The 17,161-nt window shown below is 37.5% G+C and overlaps 1 protein-coding gene across 2 annotated transcripts in view; it reads left to right on the forward strand.

Annotated features, from left to right (window-relative positions):
* NFATC3 (nuclear factor of activated T cells 3) overlaps positions 1 to 17,161 on the forward strand; it is a 76,378-nt gene that overhangs the window by 3,647 nt on the left and 55,570 nt on the right. For both annotated transcript variants that reach the window (XM_075765841.1, XM_075765840.1), the window contains exon 2: positions 13,674 to 14,805. In XM_075765841.1, the coding sequence (XP_075621956.1) occupies positions 13,674 to 14,805 (1,132 nt within the window). The remainder of the gene's footprint in view (positions 1 to 13,673; positions 14,806 to 17,161) is intronic.

Raw genomic sequence — 17,161 nt, forward strand, 5'->3', positions numbered from 1 at the left:
CAGTTGCATTTGAAATGCTTAAGTAGGCATGTGAATTACAGTATCCTTCACGTCCTGTACAGTCTAGTAAAAATAGATTGTCATGTAACTAACTTTGTCAATTAATGCATTTGAGGTGTCGCTACGTTTAGGTCTTTTTAATGAAGAGATTTTTGAGATGTAATATGTGACACTTGAATCATTGAATTTAACTTGAGTGCTCTTCTAATGATGCCCCCATCCCCTTCATACACCCCCACCACCCCCACAACCCCCCAAGTGTTGCAGTACTGTTCAGTGTAATTTGGGGAAGTTTGCGTAGAATTTATTAAGCAAATGAACTGCATTGAGGTCTTCACGCTACTGTTAAAAACTCAGCTGAGAATGCGGTGTACTATTGACATACCAAACTGTGCAAGAGAGGAGCAAATACAAGTTGCTGTGATTTGTTTCTTTAGCTGAATTTTTATTTTAAAGGCTCGTGTTCTATTTTAAAGAGTAAGTTTTTGCAAGGTACAGGTTTTTAAAGAGCTTGGGGTATGTAATGCTAAGCTGGGAATTCAGGATCTTGTAAGGTTCTGTAACATCCAAAATTATTTCTTGTTGGTATGTGAAATGGGGACTGACTTAAAATAGAGGCTGCAAACTGTTCAATATCCAGAAAATTAATTATTCAATTACTTCGGAAATTCTGATGGGGAGTTACTGATACTGCTGTTTAGAATCCTGTCTAAAATGTTCCTGTTATTTCTGATTAAGTCTTTGAAGAGCGAAAGATGGGCCAAGGTTTTGTCACCCAGTAGAACAGTGTAATGTGTGCAATTTCACCCTAAGACTCACCTCTTGTTCTTGGGTTATGAAGTAGAGGAGGAGAGATTCATATTATCTTTCAATATAAGTAATCATCCTTGGTTGGTTTTGTTTATTTGTTTTCCCAAAATATGAGTGCTTTAAAAGTACTGATAAAAGTACCCTTCTTGGACTTTGGTCCACAATATCTGTTTTATTTTCTTGGAAACTATGAAATGAGCTGAAAAGAAGTTCTCCATATTTCCTGTGACTTAATATTTGGTTAAGTAATACTATTCAGTAATCTTGTTACAGATGAATCGCACAAGCTCTCTTAGTTTTCTCCTGAAAAGCATGGTATGAAAAGTATGAAAAATATCCCAGTTCTGTGATGAATTTAGTGACAATTCAAAACATCTTTGTGAGCTGGAGCCTCCCTCTGGAGAAGGACAGTATATCTGGATTTGGATCGTTAGCTTATTTGAAAACTTCTGTACACTTGCTCTTTGAGGGTTTTTTTTCCTCTAGCTTTTTGGTTTGAAGCTGTTACTGAATATCAAGATTGAAATACGCATTTTGCCGTTGTGACAGTCAAAGTAATACCTGGTCTTTTCTTTGGAAGGTTTCCGTGTCTGACCTTCTTCCTCTATGAGCATCTGGGAGCTGCTTGGGCTGCTCAGCAGTTGCCTCCTGCCCATTGCTCTGAAGCAATGACAGGCATCAGATTTTTCGTCAGTAGCTAGGCAGAGTTCTCTGTAGCAAAACCCGGCTCTATGTGTGTGTCATTTAATTTAGATATGTAGTCAAAGTCTTAAACCCAATGATTTGTACTGAAACACCACCACAATACTCATCTTTATGGCTTTGCCTTGATCGTTAATATGCAAAGTGTTCTTCACTTCTTAAATGTGTATTCATGACAGGTCAGGGATTGTTGGTAGAGAGTAGAAAACAGCCGAAGCCGCTTACAGAACTTTGCGGTGTGCTTGAACTTTTTGTTCTTTTTGCTAAGATGGTGATTAAAGTAAGTGATACTAAGAAAGTCAAGTTGTGGTAGGAAAGAGAGTAGTCTCATAATTAGACTGAGTAGAAAATTAAGGGCTGGATGCTGGTAATAATTGTGAACTTGAGATGTGAGCTGTCTGAGGGTTGCTCTTGGTGAAATTCATTTTTGTGATCACATGCTTCTGATCCAGAACTGCTACAAAGTTTTCTTTCCTTAGCTTTATAAGAGAAACTCATGAGGCATGATCTTCTGAAGTTTTTTTAGCAGGCCATCTTGCACACCTGTATGGTTGACCTGAAGTTTTATTCCTTTTTAAAGTCTCTTTATTCTGCTTAGGTTTGGTTGCCTATATAAATGGGTAGGAGAGAAAGTCTTTGCACAAGATGGTAACTTTGTGGTTAATATGTATAATTTGAGCCATCCATAGAAATACAGCTGTCTGTGCTGATCTGTAAACACTTGCTATACAAAATAGTGCTCATGTGGATTAAGACTAGGATCAACTGGTGCAACTTTTAAGAAAGGAATAAATGGATGAATTGCTTGAGTCAGTTTCTTGTCTCCCCTAGACATAAATGATAGTTTTTAACAGAAATGTTGTTTGTTTATATTAGATATTGAGCATTAAATGTATTGTGATAGGAACCACCACTTGAGGGAAATTTAATTACTGTCATTTTATTTTACAAGCTAGTAGATGCTGGTATCTGTGCATGTAGAAGATTGACACGCAGGGACACAATGCAAATCAGTCATAGGCTGTGGTTATATAATCTGCTGATGGAGGGGAGGAGGGAAAACCAAACAGCTGCATCTGACCAAAAATAGAGGGTCTGTGACAAGAACCTTGTGACTTTAAGATAACTTAGAGAGACACTGAGGAAGAACCAAAGGAAAATGTGTGTTAAGGTCAAATCTGTTATCAATGGAGTCAGAGTTGCCTGGCCATTAAGAGTAACAGATTAAGATGATAATCTTGGGAAGCTGATGTGTTTGAGTATGTTGTGGTTTTTCACAGTATGCTGGCTAAATGAAGTCTTGCCTATTTGGATAAAGCTTGACCAGGATGAGACCATTTGGAAAAATAACACACTCTCTTGTGTGCTGTTGCAAGGCAGTTGTAGTTGCACCTGATCTAATTTCATAACTTCTATGGTTTGGCATATGGTTCTTGGATCACTACATAGTGCATTGAGAATCGCTATGTTGTGAGTCACTATGTAGTGCAGGGATTTGAAAAAGATCCATAGTTTGACAAAATGTCACTTATTTTGTGTCTCCTTCCCTTCCATCTGAATTATGGGTACAGTGCAAATGAAAACAAATCCTGTGAGTTGGGATGTGGGAGATGGGCAGGGTACAAAAGCATTTGTGGCAATGCTTTTATCTTACGTATTTCTGAAAATTAGAAATGAGCTCTTTCTTTCATCAAAGTAAAAAGTAGCCCTCTGCTTAAAACATGATGGTCTTTTTCCTTTTGTTTTTGTTGTACAACTGCAAGCAGTTTATCCTATCCCACCTGAAGAGTAGCCAAATAAGTACCGTTGCTGTGAATGAGTGAGAAATGAGAGTAAATTGGGCCTGGGTCAATGGTAAGCAGCAGTTTGGCTGTTCACAGCAATAACATAAAGACAGGAGTTGCCTAAAGCTGCCCTCGTGGGCCAGGGAAGTACGTGGAGCAGATTTGGCAGTAAGCCCAGCCTGTAAAACAACATCCAAGTCCTTGCATTTGTCCAGGCATGCCATGTGGGGTTCGAATGACAGTGGAATTTAAGATGAGTGAAATGATCGGTAAGGCTAAGTAAAATTGCAAGGCAGGAGCAAGCTTATTAACAAGCCAACATTCTCCTCTACCTTTAGTACACCCATCCAGAGTATTCTTTGAAATACTGGTGAAATAGAACACCAAAAAAAATTTGTGGAACTGTTCAAAGTCTTTCAGGGAAGATCAGTTTAAATCTGATGAACTGCAGAGCTGGTTGATAAGCAGGCTTTCAGGCTCTGTTGTGGCCTGCACATCTCGTGAGTTAACTGAACAGCTGAACTTAATCATTTACGTGGCTCTTCTGATTAAATGTCTCAGTGGCACCAAATGCTTATGGTTACTTTTCAAACAAAGGACGATAGGTGTGATAGAAGAGAAGATACTTGTGTCAGTTTTCTTTGGGAGGCCCAGTCCTCATTTTTATGAAGGAAGGAGAGGAAGGAGAGAAAAATCCGCTTTCTGGGGATCTGACTACAAACCCATGAGCCTTCAGCAATAAATTAATGAAAATAGAACTTTGGGTTTTGTTTGGGTTTGTGTTGTGTTGCATGTTTAAAGCAGAAACAAAAACTTCATTTAAGGATGCATAAAAGACATTTGTAAGTAGAAACATGAGCAGGTACTTACAGCTAATTTACTACTCCCAGAGATGTAGAATCATATTATTCATATTAATATTTAGATTAATAGCAATTGCTTGTTTCAAAATGGCTTCTCAGACTGTGTTTTGAAGATTAGTCATTACCTCTAAAAATGAGAAATACGTTTTAATCCAGCAGAATTGCTGGATGGAGGTGGATTTTGCTGTTTGTTTTTTAACGGGTTGGTGGAGAGGGTTGTTTTTGAAATCTTGTAAATACTCCTCTTTGGACTTACTCTTAGGTCCTTTCAAACAGATCTTTCCATTTTCTCATGTATGAGGTTATTCAAGATTACAGGAGGCAAATAACTTTGCATTCACTACTTCACGTTTTAGTGGCTGTTAGCGTTGCTTTTTAGGAACAAATGCTGAGAGAAATGTGTTGGGTTTTTTTTTTTTTTTATCCAAGATTATTTTTTTTAAATAGTTTTGGTAAATAGAAAAATTGGGAAGACCACTTAAACACAAGTTCAGTGATAAGCAGCATTTGTACTATGCTGGAGAGGGAATGGAATTGTGACTCATTGTAGTTGGGACAGGGAACAAACTGTTACCTTCTAATTCAAGTTGTTTTAGAGGAAGCCTTTATATCTTCATACCCAACATGAAAGCATACTCTAAAAACAGAATGGCGAATAGATGATGCATTCAGGGTGCATTTATTAACTGTTAGTGACAATGATTCACTGCTTTTGGTGGCTGCATAATGGGCTGTAATAATGTCTACTACAATTTATAGCTACTCATTTGTATCTTGGATGCTTTCTAGTAGTTTTTCCCTAAATCAAGAACACAAAGGAGAAGAGGAGATTGAGTGACTGTATGATGACAAAAGGCTTTAACGGTGTCGTTTGGGATAACTGTACTTAAGTGACAAGGCTACAAGGGAACGTGTGATTTAATCCAAAGAACCACTAAGAAAATCTGTCAACATCTTGTATTTTGAATAGTTTCTTTAAATTACGCCAGGCGCTCTGTATTTCATCAGTGTAACTGGTCAAATTCAGGCTTTTCAGAGCAAATCGTACTGTCTTTCTAATTGCCTAGCTTTTTTGGTTGGGGGAAGGAAGCTGGGGTGATTAGGTACAGTACGTGGTGAGACCTCCACGCCTGCTGGAATAAATGCAAGCTACTTAGGACTCTGAAGAGATGCGAAGTTTCAGGGCTTGCATGTGGCACAGTCACGAGGCATGCTAACATGGTCTCCCTTGTGTTTTGGAGGATCATTCAGAAAGTTGCTGAAGAAATGGCATTCGTGCTCAACTTCAGCCTCCCCTTTCTCATTTGGCTGTTTGATTTTTTGTTTCTGCCTGTTACGCTTACTGTGTCAATCTTAGCAAAGTGAATTCAAGGTGTTTCTGATTCTACATTCATGTGAGCAGCTGGGAAAACAGGAAAGTTTCAGATTCTCATTCTGGCTCACTTCAGTCCTTTGATGTGTAGAGCCTTCGAGTTTCATGCACCTGAAGTCTACATTAAAGCTGTATTATAAAATATATTGGTGAAAATTTGTAATATTAATGGTGTGAAATACTGAGTAAACTATGTGGTAGGATTGACTGCTGTGGAATGGTTTGCCCTCTGTCATGTTGTAGGACAGCTGCAGAAGTACAGTGTAATTTTACTGAGGTGTGAATAGTCCCCAAACTAGTTTGTTCAGATACTGTCAAAACCAGTTCTCAGCCTCTGTGTCATACTCTCTGTGATAAACAGAAAGACGCATGCCCCCGTTTTGATCTCCCATCCTCTTACTGTGTAGCCTTTCCCCACTCAAACTTCTTGCCTTGGGTTATTGCATTCCTTTTCTTCCAATTTTCACAATGACCCTAGCCTATGTCACCATACTCTCCTATAAACGAAAATAGTCATTTTCTTGCATGCTCCTGTCTTGTTTGCTGTGGCCCTACTTGCACATTCTGATCTTGGAAACTTGGGTTCTGCTCAGTGCTCGCTCCAGGACTGGAGCAGACTGTAAACCTGGAGGTGTCTCTGTATAGAGCAGCAGGTTGCTATCAGCAAGCTCACTGGTATAACAGTTGATCAGTGGTAAAGGTATTCATGTAGGTTGTTAGGTGAGGATTTCAGTTTATAGGTACAGCATAAACCAGGACTTGGAATAACCAGAGAGCCTTGTATGGAGTCTGTTAGTTTTGCCCCCACAAAGGATAAGTTAGGTTGTGGCTGATAGATTGGCCCGCAATACCAAGAATCTAGACAAACCTTTGGTTGGCAACTGCAGCACATAATTCCCTATTCTTTTCAATTGGTATTTGCTTAATGTCCTCACTTATCTTTAGGGTCAGTCGTCTTCCTGTGGGTCAGGTACAACACACCGGCGTTGGAGTGCTCAGTCTTCTCTCAGTTCCCATGTCTACACATACCAGATGCTCTGGGACTGCAGGGCTGCGGTGCAGTCCTTTCACAAATTCTAACAACTGATCATATAGAATAATGTACTTCACTTTCAGAATAGCGGTGACAAATGGGCTGTTAATACTGTGTGTTAGAAACTGCTGCACAGATGTTTTGTGTCGTTTTAAGAATCTCCCCAAAGGCCATAGTGTATTTCTTAAATATGTTTGAACTACTGGGTCGTGTTAAGCTGACTTTCTATCTAGCGCTGAGTGACAGATGAGGCTTCATCAAACTGGAGGACAACAGCTTCCGTTTTGTCTACAAGGATATTATGCAGTGAAATACTGTGCCCTTTTGAATGACATACCCACAGAGAAAAAAAAGGAAGCAAAGAGGAGGCCATAGAACTTACAGATTTTTTTTTTAAAGCAAAAAGGGAATATTTTTTCTTTTTTGTATCTGTTATGAGTATTAATGAATAATCCTTAAATACTGAGCCACAAGCTCTATAAAGTTTTCATTTAAAGGCATGCTTCATTATCAACTAGAAATACCAGGAGAGCTGGAGAAGGCACAGGTATAAGCACCGCCTAGCACTTCCGGCTGCGCTTTTCTGTTCTTGTAACTGAATTTAGAATGAGTAATTCTCGTTGAACCTTACAGTTACAAGCTGGACTCTTTACTTGCGTTGTACATCACTTTTTATCAACGTATCTCAAAGTACTCTGCTATAAAAGATTATGAGAACTTATGTTCTTTAAAAAAAAGGAAAAAACCTCAACTGCGATTACCTCCATTGGCTGCAACAGTAGTACATAATTTTCTGAAATGTGTTTATGGCTTAAGCAGATGCATTTGACTTTCATGGTTATTTAGTCTCTTTTTCTTACTTGCCAAATAAATTTTCACAATTGTTATTTCCCTGTTTGGAACTTAATTTCATTACTTCAGGGTGAAGCTGGATGTACACGAAGACAGCCATTCTAGTTTAAATACGTATCAGGCTATGGCCTAAGGGTTTAGTTGCTTGTTACATTTTTATTTGCTACTGAAAACATCTGCAGTTCCTGTCCTGGTTGCTCATTTCTCCCCATGTCCTATAGCTTGCCATCTTGTCAGTTGTATATATACAGGTGTTTATGTTAGTGCTCTGCAAATCTGATTACCAAAATCATCTGGGTTAAAAATACCTCTCTTCTCATTTCCCCTCCTCATTGTGTGGGAGTGTGTGTGGGAGGGCAGTTGATGCTGAAAAAACCGTAACATGTTAGTTACACCCTGAGAGCCAGTATGTTAATTTTACTCAATGTTAGTTGTAAACATTTGATATGCCATATTATTCTCTTGCTTAAACTAGTGCAGCTTCATTATTCCTCTGCATTTCTACTGAGGATAATGAAGTCTCATCCACACTATAATTTGGAAAAGACTCATTGACCAGCTCCTGCTGTTGAGAGGATTGTTTTTTCTTGTACATGTCCAGTATTTTTGCTTAACCCAAGAAAAGGAGTGAAATTCTGATGGGTACAACAGAGCTGCCTCTAGCATACATGATTGACATAAGTAAAATTTATTTTTATCCTTTTTGAGTAATCTGATATGACCATGAAACAGAGCACAAAATCATTGAAGAGGGAGAACTGCTTCATAAAATGGCCGTTGTTGTAAATAATCCTTTTCTGAAAGCTTAAATTTGCACTACTGTTTTGTGTGTTGCTAAACTTGGTCTATAAGGATGTGTCTTCCCCCTGCTCCACCTTGCTACCTTAATTGTTTTCACAATTTATGCTTTTTTTTAGTACCGTATTTGGTGGCTTACTAATCAGTCATACTCCTTATAAACTAATGCATTGCTGTGGGTTTTTTGTGGGTTTTGGGGTTATGTTTTTTAAGTTGATGTTTAAGCTTTTCGGAATTGTGTCTGAAGAACTTAGAGCTTGCTATGAAAAACTGGAATTAAATATCCAACTGCAGAGCTTTAGCGTGGTAGCGTACCAACAGGAATTTGGATTGATCAATTGTCTTTAAGTGCACAAAAGGAAAACTATGAGTTTTGGGTTCTTTGTGAAGATTTAAGATGCCTCTTTCATGCCAAGAAATCTATGAACTGTTGCAAATCAGTAGGATAATGAAATTAAAAAATGGAGCTGCATATGCTTTTAGTTCTTATTTACAGATATTTCTGTGGCATTCTTTATAATAGCATTGTGTTCCGAAAGAGATAATGATAACTGTCATGACAGAACTGAAAAACAGAAGAGGTTGTTGTTCTTTTTAAATTTGGGAGTGGAGACAGATGATATGACTTGCCTGAGAACACACATGATGTCTGTGGCAATGCTTAAGTCTTTCCTCGTGCTATTTAAAGGACTTGATTACTGGTCCTGTTTTTGCAGTAGTATTTTTATAAGACCTAGGTCGTGTTGCACTTTCTTAGTACCTTATAACAACTCCTATTGTCTGAACCTGTTTGTTTATGGGCTTACAAACCTAGAATAATAAAGTGGTTTGGATAATTTTGGCACAGGGCTTATGTTCAGACATTTGATAGTAATTGACCTTCTTTCTGTGGAGAAATCTGGCTCACTGCACAGCTGCACATATGCATGTGCCAGTACATCGTTGAGGAGTGAACAACTGGTGGGCAAGCATTACTAGTCCTGAATGTGCAGTCTGATATGGTGAATAGCGAGCAAAATGTGCTGTAGGAGCAGTTGTTCTGGGTATTACTTAATTCTAGTCTCCAGTTAGACAGCTTATGTTGAAGTGTAGTTAGCAGCTTAGTAAGGGATGAGCCAGCATTGTATTAAAACTGAACAGGAGCTTCTGTAAACTAGTCTGTTTCCAGACTGTAGCAAATGTACATTCAAAACAACAGACCTTCTGGTTCTCATTGATAAAAGCTGACACAGGCGCCTGATGTAGGATTGCAATGGAAGTCTGGAGCTTTATATAGCTTATATGCACTATATGACTACAGAGCATCTGTTAACTTTTGTGATCCCTCAGTAGTAAACCTTATCTTACCAGGGTGGAGAAGAAGGCTTCGCTAAATTTGTGAAGACTCAGTGGCTTCTCCATGCATGGTAGTGTTAAAAGTCTTTTAACTTAAACAAAGCTAAGTTTCTATGCTAGCTATCCAGAAGACCTCCGTTGATCGCAGAACAAAATTTGTTTGACATGGTTTTGTTCTTAGCAAACATTGACTTCTTGTTTTGTTTCCCTGTCTCCTTTTAAATGCTTACTGGAACAAATAAACTATTAATACTACTTATAAAAAGTGAAGTTAAACTTACTGGCCCATAATTCTTCAGTATTTTTTAACCTTTTATTTAGTCCAGTTTTCTTTACTCTGCATTGCTATTAACTTTGTTAGCGATTTACACAGTTGATTTTACTAAAGAAAAAGCATTTAACACCTGCTTTTTCAGGGTCATAGCTTGCTTTTGATGTGAATGGCACTGCTTCCCTTGGACTTTGTATTTTGCTATGTCTATCCTATCTAGCATCTTGCCCCCATGTTCTTGTGGTAGTCTTTATGCTCTACTTGAGGAATCTGATCTAGCTTCTGTTTCTTGAATGCTTCTTTCTTATATTTTATGGTCAGTGAAGGCTTCATGACCTGGCCAATTTCACTTCTTTACTGTCTTTCCTCCCCTAATAGGATTGTTTGGATGTAATAGCTTTCCTATTAAGTAACTGGATTTCCATAACATTTTTTTTTTTTTTGTCTTGGGCTTTTCCATAACTTTTTTGTCTTGCACTTGCCTATTGTGAGACTTCCCTGAGTTTGCTTACTCTCTGCTTTCTTGAAGCCCTGTGTTGGAGATTTGGTTTGTTGTTTTGTTTTTTTTTTTCTGAGCTATTCTCACTGCTTTCCATCTTAAGGGTTATCAGCTGTTGTGTTTTTTTTTTTTTCTTCTCCCCACCCCTCCTTCTGTCACCCAAGTTATATTCATCTTTGTATGTTTAGTACTTCCTTCAGATTGGTTAGAGGGCTCTTCCAGATCTGGATTCTCCCTACAGTCTTTAATAGTACAAAAAGAATTATTGGTAAGTAGTCTTGTAGAATTAATGACATGATTTGTAAAGGTCTTAGTGTTGTCCTTTGTATGAGCAACTAACAGGTTATTTTAACACATGACTATAAGGGAGAGGGTTCATGTGTGCAAACTAAAATAAAACTACCTGTTTATTGATTGTGTCTGAAAATGTTTTTGGTGATTTAGACTTCAAAATATATTGTTTCCACAGTCTTAAGCATGCTTTTGGGATCTGGTGTTCGTTAGATGCATAGTTCTTGCTCTAGGTTTTTAGCTTCCTGTTTTTTTGAATGTGTGCGTGTATGCTGCTGCGGAGGGGTAATGGGAGAGCATGGTGCCAAATTCATTAGAAGTTGTTTGTCATGGAGAGGGACCAAAGAAGCCTGAGTCAGAAGAGTGCTCTTCTGCCTTCTCCATCTCTTCCCCAGTTCTTCCCAGCTGGTGTTGATAATTCTGTGATAGCCTGATCTCTCCACCTCAGCTCCATGAAACTTTAATTTTGAACGTACATCTGCTTTTTGTAAATTCCAGTGATATTGAAAGTGGATAAATTGTCTTAAATATTTTAAGATTTCTTGATTATTGCTGTAAGAGAAATAAGGCTCTTTGCAATGGTGAGAGTTTTAGCACAGACAATGTGCTGCTACTGTTCCTACAGCCATTAATGCCAGTAAATGGTTACACACAGGACTTGAAGACTTCCAACTGTTGTTTTCCTATATTTTTTGTATTATTATTTGAAAATTTCTATACCTGTTACTGTTTTATTTCTAAGTTTTGAGTAGCTGGATAATTGCTTTTATTAGGATTGTCTTTTTCCTCCTTTGACCTATGCTTACAATACTAATAATGAGTTAAGAAACAAGGGCATCTGTGGTCTTGCACATGAATATACAGATGTGGAAAACTTGTAACTAACTACTGTCTGGATTTCATGTTTTATAATGGGAAACAGCTAAAAGAATGACACCCAATTAAAATTTTAAAAAATATTTGTGAAAGTATAGGGAAATGCAGTTTTGATAGTGTTCAACATAGCAACCTTGTGCTAATTATTTGTATAATTTACAAAATAGTCCTTCCTGAGTATCCCAATCCTTTTAGTGTATGCATATGTAGAAATCAACATATACTGATTTTTTTGTGCTCTTAACACACGTAATAGTAGTTAATGATATAATTATATAATATGGATAATTGTTATATATGACCACACATAATATATATAAAATCACACAGTGCTTATAAAACTACTTAGTACTAGTCTCAAATGCAATTTTGTGTCTCCTTTAGCAGATGGGTTATGATTAGAGCTGCTCCCTGCCCATGAACCTTCAGCCATTTTTTATTTTTTTTAAAGTCTGAGGAGCATAGTCCGTTCCTTGGTAACAGTATGCTTTCTCTTCATTTGAAAATGCTTCCTTGTCGTCTCTGAGGAGGTGCTGTTTTGTTTCTGTTTTAGTTAATTTTAAGCTCATTGCTATTAGTGAAACTGATAATAAAATGACTTCATTAACATACTAGTTATTTTTATCATGGAAATGCCTAAAATACATGGCTTCCTACCTGGATATTTTATCGGATTGTGAGAGACACTAGATTTATTTTGAAACAAGTATTAAGATTCTACTGATACTCAGGATAAACACCATTTTAAAAAAAACAAAAAGCACTAATATCCAGAGATGCAATTAATGTCATCTAGTCTGGATTTATGGAAAATAATTGTATGAACGTGATGTCTCACTGTCACGTTTGACACAGGAGCATATAGTTTGCAGAAACATTTATGCATAATATTCCCCTACTACTGAAAAAAATACTTCAAAAAATAAAAACCCACATGCCAAGCACTAGAAACTATAATCTTAATGATGATGTTAAATGTTAGTGAGCTCTCAAAAAGCTCTCAAAGTGATTCAGCATTAAAACAAATTTTTCAGGTTGTTAGAGACAATATTGTAACAGATTTTGAGACTAGTTTCAGTGTCTAGTGGGGATGGTCCAGGTACATTTAGTTTCATCTACTAGGAGATGATAAACTAGTGAACTGCCTGAGGTCTCCCTGCATACTTTCTATAATTATGGAGGGAAGGTTCTATTTTACAAGAGGAAGGAAACAAGAGTGGAAGTATAGTGGTTACAAAATAAGAAATAGCTGTGGTTTCTAATCTTGTTTCAGACAAATGTCTCATACTGGCAGTTTATTCAATATTGAGAAGTGAGGCAAGAAAATCTGCTTCAGTTCTGTGAGACGAAGTTGCTGATTTTGTTAACTGGACTTCCATTCCCTCTCAATTGCTTGTTTTTATTTGGAATATTTCTTGTGTTTTGGATAAGTTAATGAGATCTGAGAATATTTTGTTATGCCTTTTTTATGCTGAACAATTTGTGCTCAAACTTAGTGAGACTGCGATTGAAAAATGCTATTCTGTGGGATGGGCACTTGAGAGTTTTCTAAGCAACCAGAAAAGATCTTTGGAATAAGATTCTTCATAATATATTTTTAATAATATTGTTTGTTAGGTCTCTTGATTGAATGTTTTTAGTTGTTTATAATCTTCATTGAAGTTTGAGTTGCTGTAAGATGCTTTCTACTGTTGAAGGAGATAAATGTTACGTATGCGATACTCTGGTGCTTTGTAAGTATTGACTAGGGGGCTTGCAGAAAGTATCATAGTCCTATTCATGTCAAAAAGATTAATTTTTAATGGATTATGATTAAAAATGTGTAATTATTAATGGAATGTAGTTATGAAAGATAAGGTTTGAATTGAGTGTTCCAGCTTAGATCCTTTCAAGATTTTAAACCCATTTTCTGTGTGTATTATATTTTTCAACCACTGAACATGTGTATAAACTGTGGAATCTGGTTGAAAACAAGATTTATGACAGAAAACTATGCTGTAGTCATACTTAGCTGTAAATATGGCTGGGGAAATTTTAAAATTATTAACTTTATTTTGTGTGGCTAGTGAAATGAGAGATGTCCAGGATGTTGAAAACAGGCCATATCTGGGAAACAAAGTGTTTTGTTTATGGCATTTTTCAAGTATGCATTCTGACTCTGTTCCTTTTTTTTTATTTTGTTTTCAGATCTTGAGTCAGATGACTGTGCATCCATATACATCTTTAATGTAGACCAACCATCATCCTCTGTAAATCAGCCAATTTGTATTCCTCGCCATGGATTGCAGTCCCACTCCTCTCCTCTGTCACCACCTACAAGACTTCAGGGTCATAAGCACTATGAAGGAACTTGTGAGGTACCAGAATCCAAATATAGTCCACTAGGTGGACCCAAAGCCTTTGAGTGCCCTAGTATTCAAATTACTTCTATCTCACCTAACTGTCATCAAGGGATTGAAGCCAATGAAGATGAATTGCACACAAATGGCACAGAAAATGAGTATATGGAAAGGCCTTCACGGGACCATCTCTATCTTCCTCTTGAGCCATCATATAGGGAATCATCCCTTAGTCCAAGTCCTGCCAGCAGCATTTCTTCCAGAAGCTGGTTTTCAGATGCTTCTTCTTGTGAATCCATTTCCCATGTTTATGATGATGTAGACTCAGAGCTAAATGAAGCAGCTGCTCGATTTACCCTTGGCTCTCCTTTGGCATCTCCTGGTGGTTCTCCGAGAGGTCCCAGTGATGAATCTTGGCAGCAGCCTTATGGATTTGGGCATACCTTGTCACCTAGACAGTCTCCCTGTCATTCTCCTAGAACTAGTATTACAGATGAAAATTGGCTAAGCCCTAGACCAACATCAAGGCCCTCATCAAGACCTACATCCCCTTGTGGGAAACGACGACACTCCAGTGCTGAGATTTGCTATGCTGGTTCTCTCTCTCCTCACCATTCTCCAACTCCGTCACCTGGCCATTCTCCCAGAGGAAGCATAACAGAAGACACGTGGCTAAACACTTCCATCCATAATGTACAAGGCCTTAATTCTGGCCTGTCACCATTTCAGTGTTGTACAGAGACTGATATTCCTCTAAAAACAAGAAAGACCTCAGAGGATCAGACTGCCACTTTATCTGGAAAAATAGATATCTGTCCTGAAGAACAGGGTAACTTATCGTCATCCCTCGAAACTGCAGTAGATGATTGCTCTGGATCTCAACATACCTTGAAAAAAGATTTGCCCGGAGACCAATTTCTTTCTGTTCCTTCGCACTTTACTTGGAACAAACCAAAGCCTGGTCATACTCCTATATTCCGGTAAGTGATTAGAAAGTCCATCCCTCCCATTTTTTCCCCTCCTATACATCTTAAATATATATATAAATGTGCTTATACTCCAGAGATGCATTAAGACCTCTTAAAGAAAACTTCTTGTAGCCAGGTAGATGATATAATTAGGAAAAAACAAGTTGAGACACCAAATACTTTTTTGTTTCTTGTCTTAAAAATACAGTAGGTGTACTGTAACATAGGATTAATTTTATTTAAATAAAGTTTGTTTGCTTACATGCACAGTGCCCAGCTGAATCCATTGTCTGCAGATTTTGTGCATGCTTTGCAGTTCCATCTAATCTGAGCAGTTTAAGTTTTCATATAGCTAAAAAACCCTGACATACATGATTTTATAAAACTATGAGACCATAAAAGAGGTGGGGCATTTAGTTGCTTTTATTTTTACTTCTTCGGGCTGATAGAATAGAGAAAACAAATTTGCATGCCATACTGAATATCATCCAGAAAGAATTGATTTTGGGGGTGTAGTTCCAAGGGTGGTGCTGAGTTAACTAGCTCTTTTCCTTTTGTGGTCCTGTTATGTGCTAGCACGGTGATTTGTGGAGGCTCAGAAGAGGGTACTAATTCAGTTGGGGGAAAAATTCACCCTCCTTCCTGTTCTGTTACTTTTTAGATGGAGCAGTTCTGTGATTTCCCCCCCCCCCCCCCCCCCATGTAGCTTCTGGAATCACTTTGCCAGCACAATACAGTGAGTGGAGTAGAAATGAGAACTCCTTAAGCAGCATTGCTGCTGGACAGACAGATACTGTGATTACTGAGCTCAAGTTATCCATCTGATTCCTGAATCTTTTGCTTGCTCTACTAGGTTTTAAAAGTAAGGGGTAGGGAGGTACTGGCAGGCAGAAGCTGCATGCATTTTTTCTGTGGACATTTTGTAAGAAAGGTATATTAGATTAATATCTGTAAAGTACGATTATCCATTTAAAAGCCATATTATAGGTTTAAATGTCATTGCTTCCATGCTAGTCTGTATTGATTTTAAAAAAACTTTGATTAAGATAGTATCATTCTGTACACAGGCAATGCTTAAGATTTGCTCTTAAAGGATGTAGTGAATGGAGCAATTCCTCTTTCTTAGAGTGGTAGTGGGGGTAAGATAGGGTAGGATTTTCAGCATATATGCTTTATTTTGAAAAAGGCACAGCTTAAATACTAAAAGTTAATGACAAAATGTAGTGTTCTTCTCATTGCGAAGGCATCTATGCAAAGCTTCTGTTTCCATACTCTGTATTTTTAATTTTAGCAAGAATGGCTTAGAAAATACTCATGTTTTTTCTCATTTTCATCCACCCTACCACCTTCTCCCCCAAAGTAAGTCAAGCAAAATAAATAATGTCTCAGACCATTCTTCAGAGATGCCCTATAGGAGACTTTTTTTTTTTTCCTGGCTCTCAGAATTTTAAATTCTTAGCAGAAAACTAGAATTAACTATCGCCCAGTAAGCCAAGCTTACTGAAGAAATACTCTTTTCAGGGACCTCCCTCAAAAGTACAACTCTTTGAAAAATGGATGCTGGCTTTCATGGCAACATGCTAGTTTTGACCTAATCCCTCTTTCTAGTGGCTTTTTCCAAATGCTGTTGTTATTCTTGTATCATTTTAATGTCTTAATGTATTATTTCCCGATGACTTGCCAGATGAACAAGCCTATTGAAAAAATGTTTTAAAATACCTGTTCTCTTTGTCTGTTGGGTACATGAATATTCTCAGGGGTGTCCGTCTTGTGGAATATAGCACTCAGTCATCTTTTAAAGATTGCTATAGCTGACCCTTTCCACGCACGTTTTGGTCAGAGAACTAATGGCCAAAATTCAGCTGCAACTTTTACTATTGAGTACCTAAGAAGGAGGTTACAAACATAAACGGATGAAATACAAACCAATACTTTCAGGGTATAGTGAAACATCCTTAAAACAAATGTAAAATAAGTGAATCATAGTGTTAAGAGCTTCCTGAAGGGTAACTTCTTATGGGTACTATCACATAGCCTGCAGTGTTCATCTGAGTTCTAACAATGGACTTTTCAGTTTTAGTGCTGAATACATTCCTGGGTGGTAATAGATCAGTGTTACACAGAAGGCTCATTTTTATTAATACAAAACTTCTGTTAATTTTAAAACTAGGTTTTGTATAAATTCTTTAGAAGTTGTCAACTAGCTTAGATTATTAATAAATCTAAATATATTGTTAATATTTAGATATATTTAAACAATGCTCATGCAGCCATTTTTTCATTTTTGCATAATTTTATGACCACAGATTTTAATTTCTCTTTTTGTCAGAAAGATACTGATTTTAGTGAGTAGAAGTGATTTTTTTCT

The sequence above is a fragment of the Balearica regulorum genome, chromosome 13, assembly GCF_011004875.1.
Source record: "Balearica regulorum gibbericeps isolate bBalReg1 chromosome 13, bBalReg1.pri, whole genome shotgun sequence".
Taxonomy (NCBI): domain Eukaryota; kingdom Metazoa; phylum Chordata; class Aves; order Gruiformes; family Gruidae; genus Balearica; species Balearica regulorum.